The following is a 16,518-nucleotide window of genomic DNA, read 5'->3' on the forward strand; positions in this document are numbered from 1 at the left end:
ACAAATAGTTTGGAGAAAGAGTTATGAAGGAAAGCTTTTTTGTTTTGCTTTTTTTTCCTAGAGCTCACTTTGTTTAGGAATAGCTCCAGCTAGCATCATTGTAATGCTTCCATTTCTATCAACAGTTTATCAGTCGTGGTTGAGAGAGTTGCGACACTTCCTTATTTATCTCCTAGACAGTTTTGTAGAAATATGTAAGAATGAAGGCAGAAGGGATTTTTAAACCCTAAACAGCATATAGTAACATTCCTTGTTTGAAAGTAAGGACATACAGGTGCCACCTCTGCCACCACTGGCAGTAACAAGGTTCCTGCTACCTACAGCATGAGATCTGGAAAACCCATTTCATGATCAAGTTCACTCACTGAGCAAGATTGCTGGCCACACATCTCTAGGACCTCTTAATATCAGTGCAGCCATTTGACAGCTTGGGAAAAAGGTCAGGGAAATGGGAAAGAGGGAAAACTTCAGAGAAGGCATATGTGAAGAGCAGCAAAAGGAAAATTATCAACAGGTTTTACAGCTCATGCTGGTTAATTAAAGCAAGAAGCTTTTGTTACACACAGGTATCAGAACTGTTTCACATGCCACAGGTGTATTTGGTAATAAATCTGCAGACTATTCACTCACAATTGTTTGAAGTTGGAGAGGTGAACAGAAATAGTTTGTTTTTTCTGATCAGACTATACCTAGGAGAATTGATCCCTCATCATCTAGGTCCCCTCTCATGTCAAGAGTCCTAACGAGGCTTGGTCCTGTCATGCATATTATTTAAATTTTTGGCTGATTTGTTGAGGAAACTGGTGAGATGGGGCTGAGATGTCAATGGGAAGTATGGAGCACAGAGTCTTCATCAATGATACCTTCATGAGTATACAGATCAAAAGAAACTATCTGGTATCAATCCAAAGCAGAGCAAGCACAATTCAGGAACCTGGACTGGCATAGAAGTGTGGTAGCTACTATTTCACTTCAGGATACTGAAAGCTACAAGTGAATAGTAGTGGTATTTACCATGAGCTGATCAATGTGATCAAAAATCTCAGAGAAGATGGGTCAAACTGGTCTGTTGCTGAAAGAGAACTTTTTTTTTCTTTTTTTTCTTTTTTTTTAATGCGGAGAACTTTTTTTTTTCTTTTTTTTTTTAATGCACTACCCATGAATGAGCTACTCAAGAAGCTGCTGTATATGATTCCAGTAAAGTTTTTTGTACTCATAGAGGTACATAATTCACTGGTGAACATAAATATAGAATTCAGAGAAACTACATTTTGATAACAACAGCTTGAATAAGACAGAAAAATTATTAATTAGCAATTTCCCACTGGAGAAATATCCTCTGTGAAATAATTGCTATTGTTACATGACGTACCTGGTAAAAAATGGTTCTGTGTTCTATTAGATTCAGAGCTTGCAAAGAAGTTGCCCTAACACACAGGAAGATGAGAACAAAAATTTTCTGCTACCTCTTACCTGGAGCATGATCATCCAAATAAAAGAAAACATAAGTAGAAAAATAAAGGGGAGATTACAAGATTGAAGCTGGCAGAACTTCCTTAGCTGGACACAGATTATAGAAAATAATTTCAGAATTAATAATACTGCCCTGGTAAAGTTGAAATGTTAGAGCTACTGCAAAACTCTTTTGCTTGACATAGCTTTCCCTCCCCAGGTTCTCCAAACATGGATATTACATACACACTCACATGTAGAAACAAAACCAAACCTGCAAATAAATTAGCTATTTCTCCCACTGGCTGAAAGGAACAGAGATTACTTTTGTGATCAGTATTTTTAAGCACTTGGGAAATACTCAGATACCATGGTCACAGCATTCACGTAAATAAATAAGTGGGTGGGGTGCACGGAAGAAAGGAAGCAGAACAGAGAAAGAAGGGGGAAGGGAAGCAAAGATGGAAAAATGAGCTGAAATGCTACACCCCTAACAGTCTTCATGACGCATCAGGTATAACAACAAATTCTCTCCAACAAACACACCCAAATAAGTGCTCATTTAGGGAACACAGAGAATTGACACAAAGAGAAAATTAACAGTAGGAGTAAATAAAATTTAGTTCAGGCACTTTAACAATCTGATGAGCAGGTATCAGCCAAAGGTTAAGTGTTCTGTTATTTAAGCTCTTATAACCATGAAATATTAAAGGTTTTGAAATCCCATAGAGATGAAATTCAAACAAAATAGAGAGGGGGGAAGCACACAAACAAAAAAATTCTTTTACAGCAAATACGCCTAAATGGAAATTCAGACCCCCAAGCCTGAATGTTCCTGAATTTACTAGCACACATTTTTGCTGGTTGTTTTCTCTCTAATTGTTCTCGTCATGTTTAACAACTCAGTCTATCATTTCTGCAAATTAATGAAAATGTGTTATTGCTGTAGGTTCAGATCAAGTCTGATGTGCAAATATGTGGGTCAAGTTACAAATGGATCATGTAAAAGAAAAGAAGCAAGAATGTCTGTGGTTTAGATCCCATTTCTTTGACAGTTGAACAGTTTTCATCCTTTTCTGCCTTGCAGTCTTGTGTAGGCTCACTATTTGTTTTAGTGCATTTCAAAGGCAGCAAAAATAGTCTCTCTATTCACAAAGCTGATTTCTGCAGTATTTTCCCAATTAAAGCTCATAAGACTTTTGCTTCAATAAGTAGTCAAATACTGGCTTTATAAAGATACCTGCTATTTTTCCTTTTGAGAAACTTCCCTTTGGTTTCAATCCTGTCCAAGGTACAGTATTCACGTTATTATGACCCAAAACTATTTTTCAGAGATCTTTGCCTTCAGAGTCAAGGTGTTCTCTTTTCAAATGCTGATTTGAGGTTAGGTCAGACCTAAGCTCAAGGAGTCTTTTTTGTCAGCTCTGGACCACCAATGAGCAGAGGTCCACGAACAAGTTCTGGCCCCATTTTTGCTTATCCAAAGTTAATTTGTCAAGAATATCATCATAGGGTAAAGAGGAAAGGATTTTTAATTTGATTTGACCCCTCCAGAAAAAAAAATTAATCACAGAAAGGTAAGTGAAGTAGATATTTAGATATTAGCATGGCAATACTTTGCTATTCTAGGCACAATTTATTCCTATTTTGCTTCTGAACTCGACTCTAACCTAACTCAAATAGGGGTTTCAAAGGTTTACTTGTAAATAGTTACATGCATCTTTAATGGCCTTTCCTCTCATGTTCACTGTCACTTTCTTTCCACACATTTTAACTCTGAAAGCTTTTGACTGTTTCTTCATTATTTATGATATTGTTGTGTCTTTTCTTCTGAAATTAAAAACTTCTTGCCACAAGAAGCTAGCTAATAATATGGCACATAAATCTTTCTTTCACAACATTTCATTCTATATGTGCCAAAAATAAATAAATGGCCAAACTAAGTCACTAGCCATGCTTGGCATCTGACCAGCTTAATGCACAGAAAGGTTGAGATTACCTTAATACAGAAGCTAAAAGAGTTTGCAATTTATTGTATTGTCAGCACCACACAGTTTAAAAAAAAAGGAAAAAAGAAAAATCCAATAATGCACTTTTGTTTGGATACACTGACTGCTCCAATTATAACCAGTGCTTTACAGCTACAGAGGAGCGACCACATGAAAATAAAGTACAAAAATATCTTTGAACTTATCTCCCATCAACTGTTCATATAAATAAAAAAATACCATTAACTGCCAGTATAAAACACACAGAACAATGTCTTTCACTCACAGTATCAAGGTTGGCTGCACGTTGCTGTACTGTAAGTACATAAGGTGTTAATCCTCCTGGGCTGTGCTCAAAAATTATTTAACATTCAGGCTATTATTTAGCATACAGCTGGTTAGCAGTTTTCCCCTAAAATGTTGGCTTCCATCCCACATTTTTTTGTTCTGGCACATACCTGGAGCTGTAAAGGGCTGAGTCCAGAAGCAGCAGCAGCTGCCATTGTTGATGGAATGAACTGCACAGGGTAGTTATCACCTGTCGGGAGAACAATGCGTGCAGGTTCAGACAATGAGCAGAGAATAGCAGCAGACAAGTGCAAACAAGGCCCTAGGATTGCCTGTGCTCCCCAGCACTCCTCTAAGCCTAAACATCTGCAAAAACAAAAGGCTTCGCTGGGCACAGACTTGCCATGTTCCCCTGGAACTTTTTTTGTTAGCAGATAGCTGGTAGGCAAACTGGCAAAACATAAATATGATACTCGTGATTTTCATTTTCAAAAGCGAATGTTCAAATCAAGCGTGGAAGCCTGGGCATAAAATGGGTCTTACAACCACAGACACATAGATGAGATACCCCAGGAAACCCCAGTGGCTCCCACAGCAAAAATAAAAAGTAGTTTTCACCACGTTTCTTAAAAAAACTAAAAATCTGTTATAACCCAAGAAATATCAGTCCTGTTTAATGCAGGGTGATTTCTTTTCAGTGTCAAGTGGCTCCTGGGACACATACCCTGTTGGGTCAACACAGGTTGATGTTTCTGGCTTTGATTTGGGATTATCTGTCTTGGGACAGCTCCCTTAAGGTAGTCATAGAGAAGAACAAAATTAAATCACCTTTTAATATAGTTCGAAATATCTTTTTAATTTTCTCTTAGATCTGGGGGCCTTCTGAAGTTCATAGATTAGCCAGGTGCTCAGTTACATGAAGGTTCATGTACTAAAATTTCCAAATTAAGTATTGTAACATAATGTCTTATAGCATATCTATGGGTGTTCCCATAGATGTGCAGCACACAGTGCCATTTGGACTCTTAGTCAATGTAGGGAACAAAAAAAGGCTGAAATAGCTTAGCAGTCTGTAATATAAAAATGAATACAGTGATGGATAAGAAGCTGTGATTTAATGGAATATCACTTTGGCTCCAGCTACTTATTTAAAATCTGTGTTATATACTATCTGCAAGTTTCATTTCAACAGGCTGTGCATTTTTAGATATTTTTACAATAATCAGTCCATTTTACACAAAATCTTCCATGCTGAAAGCAGAATATAGCAATAAGGGAAATACAGAAATCCAGTATAATATAGTCAGGACATTCCAAGAACTAGACTTTTTCTGTCACCCCCTCAAATAAATAACAATAGCTAAAGTCTTTGCGGTCACCAGACTCCTCAGAATTCTTTCTTTTTTACCACATGAAGTTCGATTGTATCCAGGTCAGTTAAAATGTTTTGTTGTTTCACTTTTTTAATAAATTGTACATGTCTAATCCACAAGGTCTCTTTGCATCATATCCATAATACCTCATCAGGCCATTGAGCACAGTATGTGCTTGTACACAGTCCAGTAACAATTGGATTCTGATTGCATATGGAGCTCTGCTACAATGCATTCACTCACACTATATTGTACTGGTGTCCTATGGAGTAATGTTCAAAATATCTCCTCTTATTTTCCCCATTCCATGAGGTTGATTTTAGTGTGCAGCGATGTTGGTTTTTTTTCTTTAAAAAAACAAAACCAACAAAAAAGACTTCTAGATTATTTTCTTAAAGTACTTAAGCTGTCTCTTTATGGTTAAATAATTCCACTCCTCTCTTTGATATTTATATGAAATTATCTGAATAAATAAGATCCTAATCTAAGTTAAATAATGTTTCTTTCAGAAATATATTACAAGGTTTTTTAAAAAAATCACAAAGATGTTGAATTAATGATGCTTTAAATGGGGGGGAAAATAACCATCTGACTTATCAGCATGGACTGCCTTGCAGAACATTTTGGAGGCATTCTTTCTTTAAATATCATGAATTATTCATCCCTCTTCCACACAGCAATCTCTTCTTTCTCCCTCCCCCTCCGCATACACTTTTTAAGTTCAATACCAGTTGCTTTATTTGTACTAAAACATTTTCCATGTCAAACATATTTTAAAAAAAACCAAACTCTAAAAGAATTCCCTGCGGCACTCCTTTTTCACAGCTGTCATGCTCCTATGGTTTGAAATAGCCAGATATTTTATACCCACATGCGCACACGCACACACAGAGTTTTTGGCTTCACAGTTAATTTAATAGTATCTTCACCACACCCTGTAGTGTTCTCTTGCTCACCTGCTGGCTACAGTGCTGTCTCTTGTTGCAGGAAGAAGAATATTCATAGGGTTATGCATTTATCTGTTATTAAAACCCAATACTGTCCATTTCTGCCCTCATTTTAATGTGTTAAATTATGGCTAAGTCCTGGTATGTCAGCAGCATCTTTATGCTGAGAAGAAAAATTAATACTCCAGCTCTGGAGTACCTTGACACCAAGGAGTAAAAGCAGAGCAAAGGTACTTCTTTCTCCCTTGAGCAAACTGAGCATGCAAGGAGTGCTCTGGATTTAATTTTTAATTACAGAGGTACATATTTCCCCCTCTTGTTTTCTCAGTGCAAGAATGGATCAAGAAGCTCCTCCATAGCTGTCTTGGCAAGAAATCAGTCAATGTATTGTAGCAACTTTTTTCAAATTTGTTTCTCAATTTGGAATGCTTGCGTGAGGATCCATTCTTTTAAATTTGTACAAAAGGCAGGAGAACGTGTTCAAACAGGTCTGCCTTAAGTGCTGGTGTGTGCTGGCCTTTGATAACCAGGAGTAAGAAGAATGCTGGAAGAAGAAAACCTGTCATGTTTTGCAAACTGATCTTTTCAATCTCCTTGCTGTGCTGATTGTCTATTTACATTTGGCTGCTGTTGTTTATATATAAATTGGTGTTTACAAGCCATGGAAAATTATGCCAGACTTCTGTTTCGTTTGTCAGGTTGAGCAACATTTCCAAATGAATAAAAGCAGTGAGCAATTGTGCTGTGTTATTCTACACAGAAATAATGTAAATGTTTCTTTTTGTCTTGGATGAAGAGATGAAGCTTAGCAGACTTTATTTATAGGATGTATAGACTTACCTTCCAGATCAAAGCTCTGTGAGCTGTGAGGAAAGAAGGATGTCTGGCTTTTGTGAGACCCAGAGTAGGGGGAAGGTGCTGCCTTATTACCAGTCTTTCCTAAAACACAGTTGTAAGACATAAGCTGCCTCTCCTCATCTGAGTTACAAAGTTTTTGGCTTGCTGATGTTCCCACCATTTTGGGATGTCTGTCTCTTCACAGAATGAGAGGAAATGGAGTTGGAAGAGCTGCAAGAGGTCAGCAGTTCCAGGGCCCCATCCTTCCAGACATCATGGACAGCCTGAGCAAAGCATTCCTCAGGTGCATGTGGGGATACTGCAGGGAGAGACGGGGACACTCCCACAGTATTCCCACACAGGACATGAATTTTGCTTGTCCAGAGCCATCAGGGTTGAGGCAGATGTTAAAAGAGGAAAGTGACTAAAGGAATACTGTGGAGCATCTCCCCTGTCCCATGGCACTGTTTCAGTTGTGTCTTTGTCTTGCGTAGGGTTTGCTGCAGCTCTGCCTTATTGCCATTCTCATGTTGCAGCAAAACCAGCTTCCCCCACAATTTTCTGCCTGCAGGTAATGTTTGCAAAATTATGAAATTTGCACATTTCACTGCAATGCCCTACCTGACAATATCCAGCTGCCTGCCATCATCTCCAGCTTATACATCAATATTTGGGACTGAGGAACATATGATTGCTACAACAAATCCCGAGGTTATGAAGTCCTTGTTCCAACCAAGTAAAACCCAACACGGGACACATGACAACCTTTAACTCAGTCCTGGGGAATCTCCATTAGAAAAAAGACTCATGAAGCCATGAAAAGACACACGGGCAACCAGTACACAGTGGATTTGGTGTGTGCCTCCTGTTTTCACCTGCTAGGAGGAAGAGCAGCCTGCTTACTTACCTAAAAAAGAACACTTAGATATGGAAAATCTAAACCTCCTGACCAACTTTAGGAAAAACTTCTGAAAGACCTATTCCAAATGGAAATTGCAATGTCAAATATCAGAAATCTAGCACATCTAAGATTATGTGAGTTATGTGGATTAGCTACAGTAATCAAGAAGTTTCATTAATTTGATGACGAATATTTCACACTATTGGAATGTTCTGAAGACCAGCCTGATGACAATAAGCCTGACAGTTTTGTTTGTCATGCTTTCCCTAATAATATTACTTTCTCTGATTTGCCCAAGTGCAACTAGAAACAGAAATCAGGCCAAAATGTTGACTCTGTTTCTGCCACCAGCCTAGGAAAAGAGTTTCCATTTTCACATTGCATAACAACATAGCAAAATCTCTTGTAAATTATTTTTGTGCATAAAGCCAAATGCTCTAGGTAGGTAGACAGGAGCTGTTTCTTGGTGATACTAATCATGGGCTTTATATCGTTCTTGTATGAAATATGAAAAAAAAGCTTTGAAAATACACTGCAGCATATCACTCAACAAACCTGTCTAAATTGAGTTTGACTCTATGTCTTCATTTTCAATAATCTTTTTGAGAGATACTTTCCAGATCTGGCAAAGAAATTATACAAAACAAAATATTTGCAGGACATATTTAAGCAAAAGTGATCATACATTTTGAAGTCTCACGGACTGCCATTATGCAATTGGCATGGACATCATCCCTCCCACTCTCTGCTTAGAGCAAACCACAGCTCTCTTTGAGATCTGCTCAGCTCATGATCTGGCTCCTACCTAGCATTGCTCTATATCTTTATTCCATCATCTTCCTGCTTCCCTGTACCCTTTCAGCCACAAAACTTGACTGAAGCAATGCTTTAGTCACTGAAATATGGAGGGAACTGCCCTTCCTTTATCCTCATCTTCCTCATCCTACTCACTGCCTTGTCCTCTTGACCCAGGGCGCTAATGGGGACACAATAATCATGTTCAAGGATACTCCAGCCCACTAAGTTTTTCTGGATGCACGTGTTTAGCTAAATGAAGGGAAAATTGCAGTGGGAGAGGAGGTATAATGGTACCCATGCTGCCCACCAGTTCCAAGCTGTAAGTGTAGTGGTCACAGTCAGAAAGCCAGCGCAGTTGCTTTGCTCTCCTCGGAATGCAAAATAATTCTATTAACTGTGTAGCATCTCTGGGCAAGTATTAGCTTCCTAACAGCTGCCACTCTCAGCTTCCCCCTGGAATAAGTGGCAACCCCCACAACCAGGTACTCTACGAGGCTCGTCAAACGCCTGCAGGTCAATAGTCACAACAGTCATTTGAGATGCACAGCGCCCTAAAGTTTTAATTAATCCGGTATACAGTATAAATACTGAAATATGTATAAAAAATTAATTAGGTGGTCTATGCAGCTCTGATTTCTCAATTAGTACTTACCATGCCGGAAAATTATATTACATGACTTTGAGATACATAAGGAAGCATGGGACTTTGGGGATTTTTTTTCTAATGCAATTATTACTTGTCATCAGCACTTGCTAACTTTGGCCTGTTTCACCTCCTAGAGCTCCAAAATACTGTGGGGGGAGGGTTACAGCCATCTCAGTGTTATAGTTTCTGCCAGGCAGAAGGAAAGTTTCTCTTGTCAGACTTTATCGTAGCTGTGTATCAGCAAGTCCTTAAGTTTTCTGCTCCTAATGATTTGCTGATCTCAGAAGTTCATGAGCAGCAAGACATGTACTAGAAGGGCCTCAGAACCTAATAAATTCTCCTCTCTACTACAAAACCTTCAGTTGAGTGTACAAACTACTCTATTTTGCTAAAGAATACCATTTTGTTCCTCCAAGGCCTAGCATTTGTGTGCAAATCTGCAGCAGTACTCAGTAACTGCTACCTTGGCATTGAACTAAACAGCCATGAAATTGGTCCCCAATTTAGCCCAGGAAGATATTTCTGCATGGACATGGACACATAATCATACCCCTGCTTGTACACCAAGGCAGAACTTCTGTCCTGTCACACTAACACTGCTGCAGTGCTCCCACTTTGGAGCCAGCTTATATCTAGCCTGTTTTGCAGGCAAAGCAAATTAAGTGACTGTGCACACAATATTCGACATTCCCTAAATTACACAGTCACTTTCAAACATACTTAGTCCCCACTGCTGCTCTTATTGAAATGCCTCTCACTGTATTTTCTGAATGTCAAGTAAAACTGGCAGTCTTGCCGATGCCAAAATGCAGTAAAATATAATAGAAGCTAAAGATGTAACCTAAAAGAAATTTGTAAGCATCTGAAGGGTTAATCCATCTCCTGTCTTCCCACAGAGGTACCAGCAAGTCTAACCTGACAGTTCTGCATGTGAAAGTTTCATTTCTCACAAAAGTAGAAGAGTACAGGTAGTAGCAGTCAAGTTCATAAATATTCCTCAGAAATGACTTTGAAGAACCCTCTCTATGAAAGAGTATAGCTTAATCTCCAGTTTCATTAATTCCTTAACTACTGTGCCGAGAGTGCCAAAAATAGGAATTAATCAATACCAAGTGTTAGTTATAGCATTTTTTTATCATAATGTGTCTCTGACAGAAGCTACTGACCTGCCCAGCTACCTCTGCCACACATGCAGTAGAATTAAATATATATATTAAATATATAAATATATATAAAGATTTAAATTCTAACTTATTTAAAGCTACTGGTTATAATCAGATCATTGTGACTTCTGGCCTTTTACTAGCATCATCTGGAATTAAATCACTAACACCAGCAAACAGCTTCATTGCTTTCCAAGATATCTAGGCTTAGGCTTCTTCTTGCATTTCATTCTTCTAACTTTTGTTACACATCTCTCTTTCTGCATTCTGTGAAGTAAGGAAATGCCCTAAAGCTGCATCACCTCCTATTAGGAGGCCAATGGGATCAAGTTAGATAGGTACTAACTAACTAGATAGATGAGGAACACTGTAGAATAAGTCCAGAAGATTGGTCATGTTCAGGAAAACGTGCTGGTAACTCTTCTTCTTAACTCATTTTGTACCAATAAATCTCTGAGCCAAAATTAACACCACGTGATTTAACACAATGACACAATGCCTTTCAGGGGGCAGCACAACCATCAGCTTAGTCACTAACAGTCACTACTCGGAAAGCATCTCAGATTAAAACAGGGAAAACGAGGAAAGCATTTCTCTTGTCTGTGAGAAGTAAGATTTACCCAGGGCATTTTAGGTAATTTCCACAACTGGCAACCGTTTGTCTTTGGTCCCTAACTGTTGTGAGGTGGCGCAGTTTGTCAAATCAGACAATTGTCAAATCAACTTTTGTATTTCAAAACTTGAAAGTAAGATAGCTAGACAAAAATCTGTGTTTAAAGAGGAACGTCTCTGGACTAAAGAGCCAGAAGGCAGCGGGACAAACGGAAATACTTGCTGAAATCCTGCTTGGCCCCACTTCATCTACTACTAAGTAAACTTGCTAGAAAAGATTCTAGGTTCAACCTGGCTTTTAATTAGCATGCTGTTTACATAATCTGTTATGAGGCTTTACATTGGATTTGACCCCATTCCTGTCGCAGTCAACGGCAAAAGCACCACCAATATCAGTGGGAACAGGATCAATGCTTTACTTTGTACGCTTCATATTTAATGAATAAAAAAAACCCCTGTTATTTATGTTTTGTAGTTATTAGTTATCAGGTTAATATGCTAAAGGCAGCTTGACAGAGAATACTATTAATGAGCAAAATAAGGTTGCTGCTTCTGGACTGAGGTCACTTACAAAGAATGTACAAATGAAAATAAGGTTGACTTTTATTTACTTAAATATCTTCCTACATTGAATTCCTTTGGCAAAGTGTCTTTAAACATTTAAAGCCCTGTTTACAAGGAGGCTCTGAAAGTAGCTTCAAACCATTATATCCCTAATTGAATTCCCCAGGAGTCCTGTAAACTCAGAGGAAAAAAAGAAAGAAATCATAACATTTGCTAAATCATCTCAAAACATATTTCACTGCAAGGTTATGTGACCTGTTAGGAGTCTGAATGATGACTGGAACTGAGCTACTGAAACCTTTTATTAACCGGATTGAAATCAAACAAAAGAGCAAGAATTTTGCCACAAAACACAAATATTCTAAAGATAACAGAATTAATTAAAGACATTTAGCTTTTGTATAGGGCAGGCCAGATGCAAATTGCTATGCAAGTGGGGCACTATATTTAAAGCAAATTACTTTGTGGAAATTAAGTTTAAAAAATCATGATGTCCAATAACCAACAGTCTATCCACCTCCTTCAATCCAGAAGTGTTTTTTCATGTGGAGTTGCAAAAGCTCCACATAATTTCCAGCCAGCTATGCCTGTTGTGTATCATCTGTATGAGACAGATCACACAAGAAGCTACCGTTCACGTCTTGAAACGTGCAACGGCCTCGCATCCCCATGAGCTTACCTGGCTTGTATGTTATTCCTGGGGGAAAGAGGAATCCCTGCTGGGCTGCAGCAGCCGCTGCCAGTGTCCGCTGGTCGTGTGGAAAAATTGGGATCATGAGCGGAGGCATGTGACCCTGAACCTGCTAAACAGAAGAGAGCCTCTGATCAGAAATAGCACAAATTTGTCTTGACAGGTATTTCTCCAGCACTGATAGCGTTCTTGCGTTCACACAGTCCCACGGAACCTTCCCCTTAATGCAATCGCTGCCAACTTCACATTATCACATCAAAGCCCTCACAAACATTGTTTTCCCTCAGTGTCAAAGGTGTAACAGTCTCGCTGAACTGCACGATTCCCTATTTCTTCCTGGTTCTCTTTTACGTCGCTTTGGTTTATTTTAATTAGTATTCCCTGCCCTGGCACAAGGTGAAAAGGTACAAAACATAACAAAGGTTTTATTAAAAGTAGTGTGGTATGTATTTCTATTAATTTTTCACAGGTTTTCTCAACTTGGGTCGCACAGTGATGAGCATTTAGAAGCAGCCTAACACTACAGTATGTATCTTGATGTTCAGATTTTAGTAACCTTAGGAAAATTTTAATTCTGAGATCTTACAACATGGTTTGCATAAATACCAACAACTCAGGTATGTTCTTTCAAAATCTCACCAGAGTACTAAAGAGCCTTCTAGTCAACAACACAACTCTTAAGATTTAAGGCTCCAACATCTTGGCTGCTAAACAAGCTAACATACTCTGCCACACACACCTCACTATAAGAAATAAATTGCTTGTATGTCTAAGCAGTTTTATAGCTTTATGTGCTATCATGTAGCTTGGTAATTATGGAGCTGCATTCAGAGACCATTTCAGAACAAAACCTACTATATCAAATTTAATTTGACTGTAATAAATGTATCAAAAAACCACAAACATGCACAAAGAAAAAAAGTCTTCTCCTTATACTAGCATTTGTATTCAACATATAGAGAATTATGTGATAAGATGATGCCTGTTAAATCCATAAGGTAATTTCCTAGTTCCTTAATTTACAGTACCTGTGTTTTAGAGACAGTGGCTAGGATCTCAAAGAATTTTTTATCCATCACTCCTCAACCCCAGACATACTCAAGGGTTTGATATCATTTTTCTGATTAGCAGTTAAGCAAACATATAATGCTTTATATATCAAAGCTAATAAATGTAGGAAAAAATAGGGGTTTAGGCAGAAAAAAAATTTCCCTCATCCTACCATAAATCGGTGGAATTAAACACTATTAAAAACTTAAAGTACACTTCAAGCAATTTTTTGCATTTAATTCCTAAAAAACTTTTTTGGTCAAATCCCATATGTTGACCTATGACATTGTTTAAATAGTGCCAAATTTTCTTGTCATATCCCCATTACTTTCACAACCGTTGATGCAGTGCAGAAATGCTACTGTGTGTCTCTATGAGGGTTAATTTACCAACAACTCTTCTCTTGGGAAAGCCCTAAGATGGAGGTTAATAAAGGTCAAGCAAAAAATAAACACTTTACAGTATTTTTTGAATCCATTCCTCAGGAAAATCAACTTATAATAAAAAGGTCTTTGTGCAATTACTGCTACGGCACTGGGGCGTGAAAGAAACTAGCTTTACGCAGCTATTTCTCTCATTTTAGCTGAGGTAAGCCTGGCTGTGTGTTTTAGGTTATGCATTAAACTTGGTCAGATTGGAGTTGATCCCCATGTGCCCAGAACAGGCATTCAGCTCTGATAAAATGGTGCTGGTTTTCCTGCCTGGTGTTTCTATACATTAGCTCTAGAGGAGCACAGCAAAGGAAAACCACAGGCTTTGTCTGATAGAAGCAACTGTACAGGAAGAAATTCAATGGAATACAACTTACAAAAAATTTGCAGTAGTTCCTAAATTACGTTTAATAAAATGGAGACAAAATCATAAGAAACATCCCCCACATAAAGCATTTACATGAAGCTGCCAAGGTACAAGACTCCAACACAGTCTCACAAGACACAGGAGATCAGAGTGCTGTGGTTTGAGTGAAGGTGCAAACATACCCACTGCAGTATTTCACTCCATTGTGTCATAAAGATAATTTGAAATATATCATAACCAAATCCTACAATGCATTCCTGTAGATTTTGATCTACTCAGCTGTATAGATTTTGTTTAAATTCTCAAATAAAAGCACTTCTGTAAGTGTGGGGTATTACCATTTCAAGTTCTGGCTATCTGCTATTCTTCCTACTATGAAATCAGGAGTAGGTCTTCAGTCTATATAAATCAGCATAACTTTGACTATAGGTTTGTTTGTAAGTTTGGATTTACAATTAAAAGACTTAAGCAGACTGAAAAAAGCTCATATTGAAAGGCCACCATTCCCTCCCACAAGTCTTCCCTCTGGCACATATGAAAGACAATTCCTACGTAAGTGTTGGTTTCACACAGAATTATTATATACATAGGTGTCCATTTACAGCACAGGTCAACAGACAAGCACAAATAAGCACTCAAAAGGAAAAGAATGTGAAAGTATCACTGATCACAGAACTATTAAAAACATAAAATGAATGCAAAAAAATCCAGTTAACTCCTTAATTTTTGACAATTTCTATTCCTGAGAGTTTTATTATTATGAAGATGATGGGTTTGATTTTACTGAGGAGGGGGAGAAATTGGGAGGAGGGGTTGATCGGTGTACTTCATAAAATCGGCTACATGCCCAGAAATTTTAATTGCTGAGATGTTCCTCAGGTCTTTCTGAAAACCAAGACGGGAGCAGATGCCCAAGAAACACTCTGACTCTGTCTCTTCCCATTCGTAAAAATAGCACATTGTTGGATCGGCACTTTCCCCTTTTGTCTCCTCTGTGCTGTCGTTGATGATGCCATTTTTTGCCATCTGCCCCAGAGCTTCATTAAAGATACATGAATGGACTAACTGGGCTGCTATCTTGTGAGGAACAGGTGCTATTGTTTGTCCCCAAAGACTTGCACTAAAGATCTCACTCAGAATACTTGAGAAAGAGCATCTGCAGCAGTCAGTCAGAGAGTAACTTGGCAGAGCCCATGCTATGGGCTAATATGCAAACAGAGACACTCAGGGGGACTAATTTTCTCTTTCATGAAGTTTTTTGGGTTTGTGGGGGTTTTTTGAGGGTGTTTTTTTGGGTGTTTTTTTGGGTTTGGTCGTTTTTTGGTTTTGGGGGATTTTTTTGATGGGTAGTAAATGTTTGATTTTGAACAATTCTGCCAGTCTGTATTTTTAGCTGAAAGTGCAAACCCTGGAGGAGACTGGAATATATTCTCTCCAAAATTCAGTTCTGCTGCCTCAAGTACATTCGAATCTTGCATAAGTCTACCTCATGAAATTAATCTTTGTTTCTATACAACAAGCTCAGGTTTAACTGTGTTAAACACAAAAATCTGCAAGATTAGGGAACATTTTAAAGGTAGTGTACCATTCCTTTAATATCCCATCACAACTCTGACGGCCCTTGGGAACTGATTACAGCACTTCCTTGCCTGAGATCTAAGTCAGGAAGCAACTTTAGAGCAAATCAGCCCTGATTAGTTCAAGAAGCAACTTCCAATTTGATTCTCCCTGAAATAATAAAAGCTGGTGGCCTGTTTGATAAACTGGGCAAATCTACACTGCTTTGTCCTACAGTTCTGTGAGTGATAATCTCAGAAGTTGGCTGAACAATCCTCCTTGTTAAAAAGTCATTGATAGTTAGTGTTGTGCATGGAAAATGTAAGCCAGAGTGATATGTTATACAGAAATAATGCTTTGAATTAAAATGATCTGCCTCTTTTGGATAAGGAGTACAGCACATTTAGCAAGATTGAAGAGGAGGAAGAGTTTTAATCTCTAAAAACCGAAGCTGCCTCTACAACAACTAACATTGCAAGCAGAGAAGTAAAGGCATTCAGAGAAAAGGGTGGCAGCACTGGAAGCAAAGAAGCAGCTCACACATTTCTGCTTAGCTGTGAGGATCACAGGTTTCAAAAGCAGAAATAATCCCACCCTATAATGGCAGATGAATTCCTCTTCCTTTAGAAGATCAAACTTCGCAAGCTGCCTCTCTGTGCACAGTCTACTTCACTAAAGAGCAAAAGTGCCATCTTTTTGCTAGAGAGCAAACAATCATCATAATTTTTTATCCCTTCTTTAAAGATTTTTTTCTTTTTTATTACATCCAGAACTAGTATAAAGCAGTTTGAATGGCTAAATATGCTCTAATTACCTGCAATAATCCAGCCTTACTATTTAAAATCGGTGCCAC

General features: G+C 38.2%; 1 protein-coding gene across 11 annotated transcripts in view; it reads right to left on the minus strand.

Annotated features, from left to right (window-relative positions):
• SOX6 (SRY-box transcription factor 6) overlaps positions 1-16,518 on the minus strand; it is a 375,549-nt gene that overhangs the window by 88,177 nt on the left and 270,854 nt on the right. For 9 of the 11 annotated variants that reach the window (XM_039707456.1, XM_039707454.1, XM_039707455.1 and 6 more), the window contains 2 exons: positions 12,249-12,372; positions 3,899-3,978 (listed from right to left, as the gene is read on the minus strand). In XM_039707456.1, coding sequence (XP_039563390.1) covers positions 3,899-3,978; positions 12,249-12,372 — 204 coding nt within the window. The remainder of the gene's footprint in view (positions 1-3,898; positions 3,979-12,248; positions 12,373-16,518) is intronic. The other 2 variants (XM_039707462.1, XM_039707460.1) reach the window with 1 other exon arrangement.

Source organism: Passer montanus, unplaced genomic scaffold, assembly GCF_014805655.1.
Source record: "Passer montanus isolate IOZ18808 unplaced genomic scaffold, ASM1480565v1 scaffold2, whole genome shotgun sequence".
NCBI lineage: Eukaryota > Metazoa > Chordata > Aves > Passeriformes > Passeridae > Passer > Passer montanus.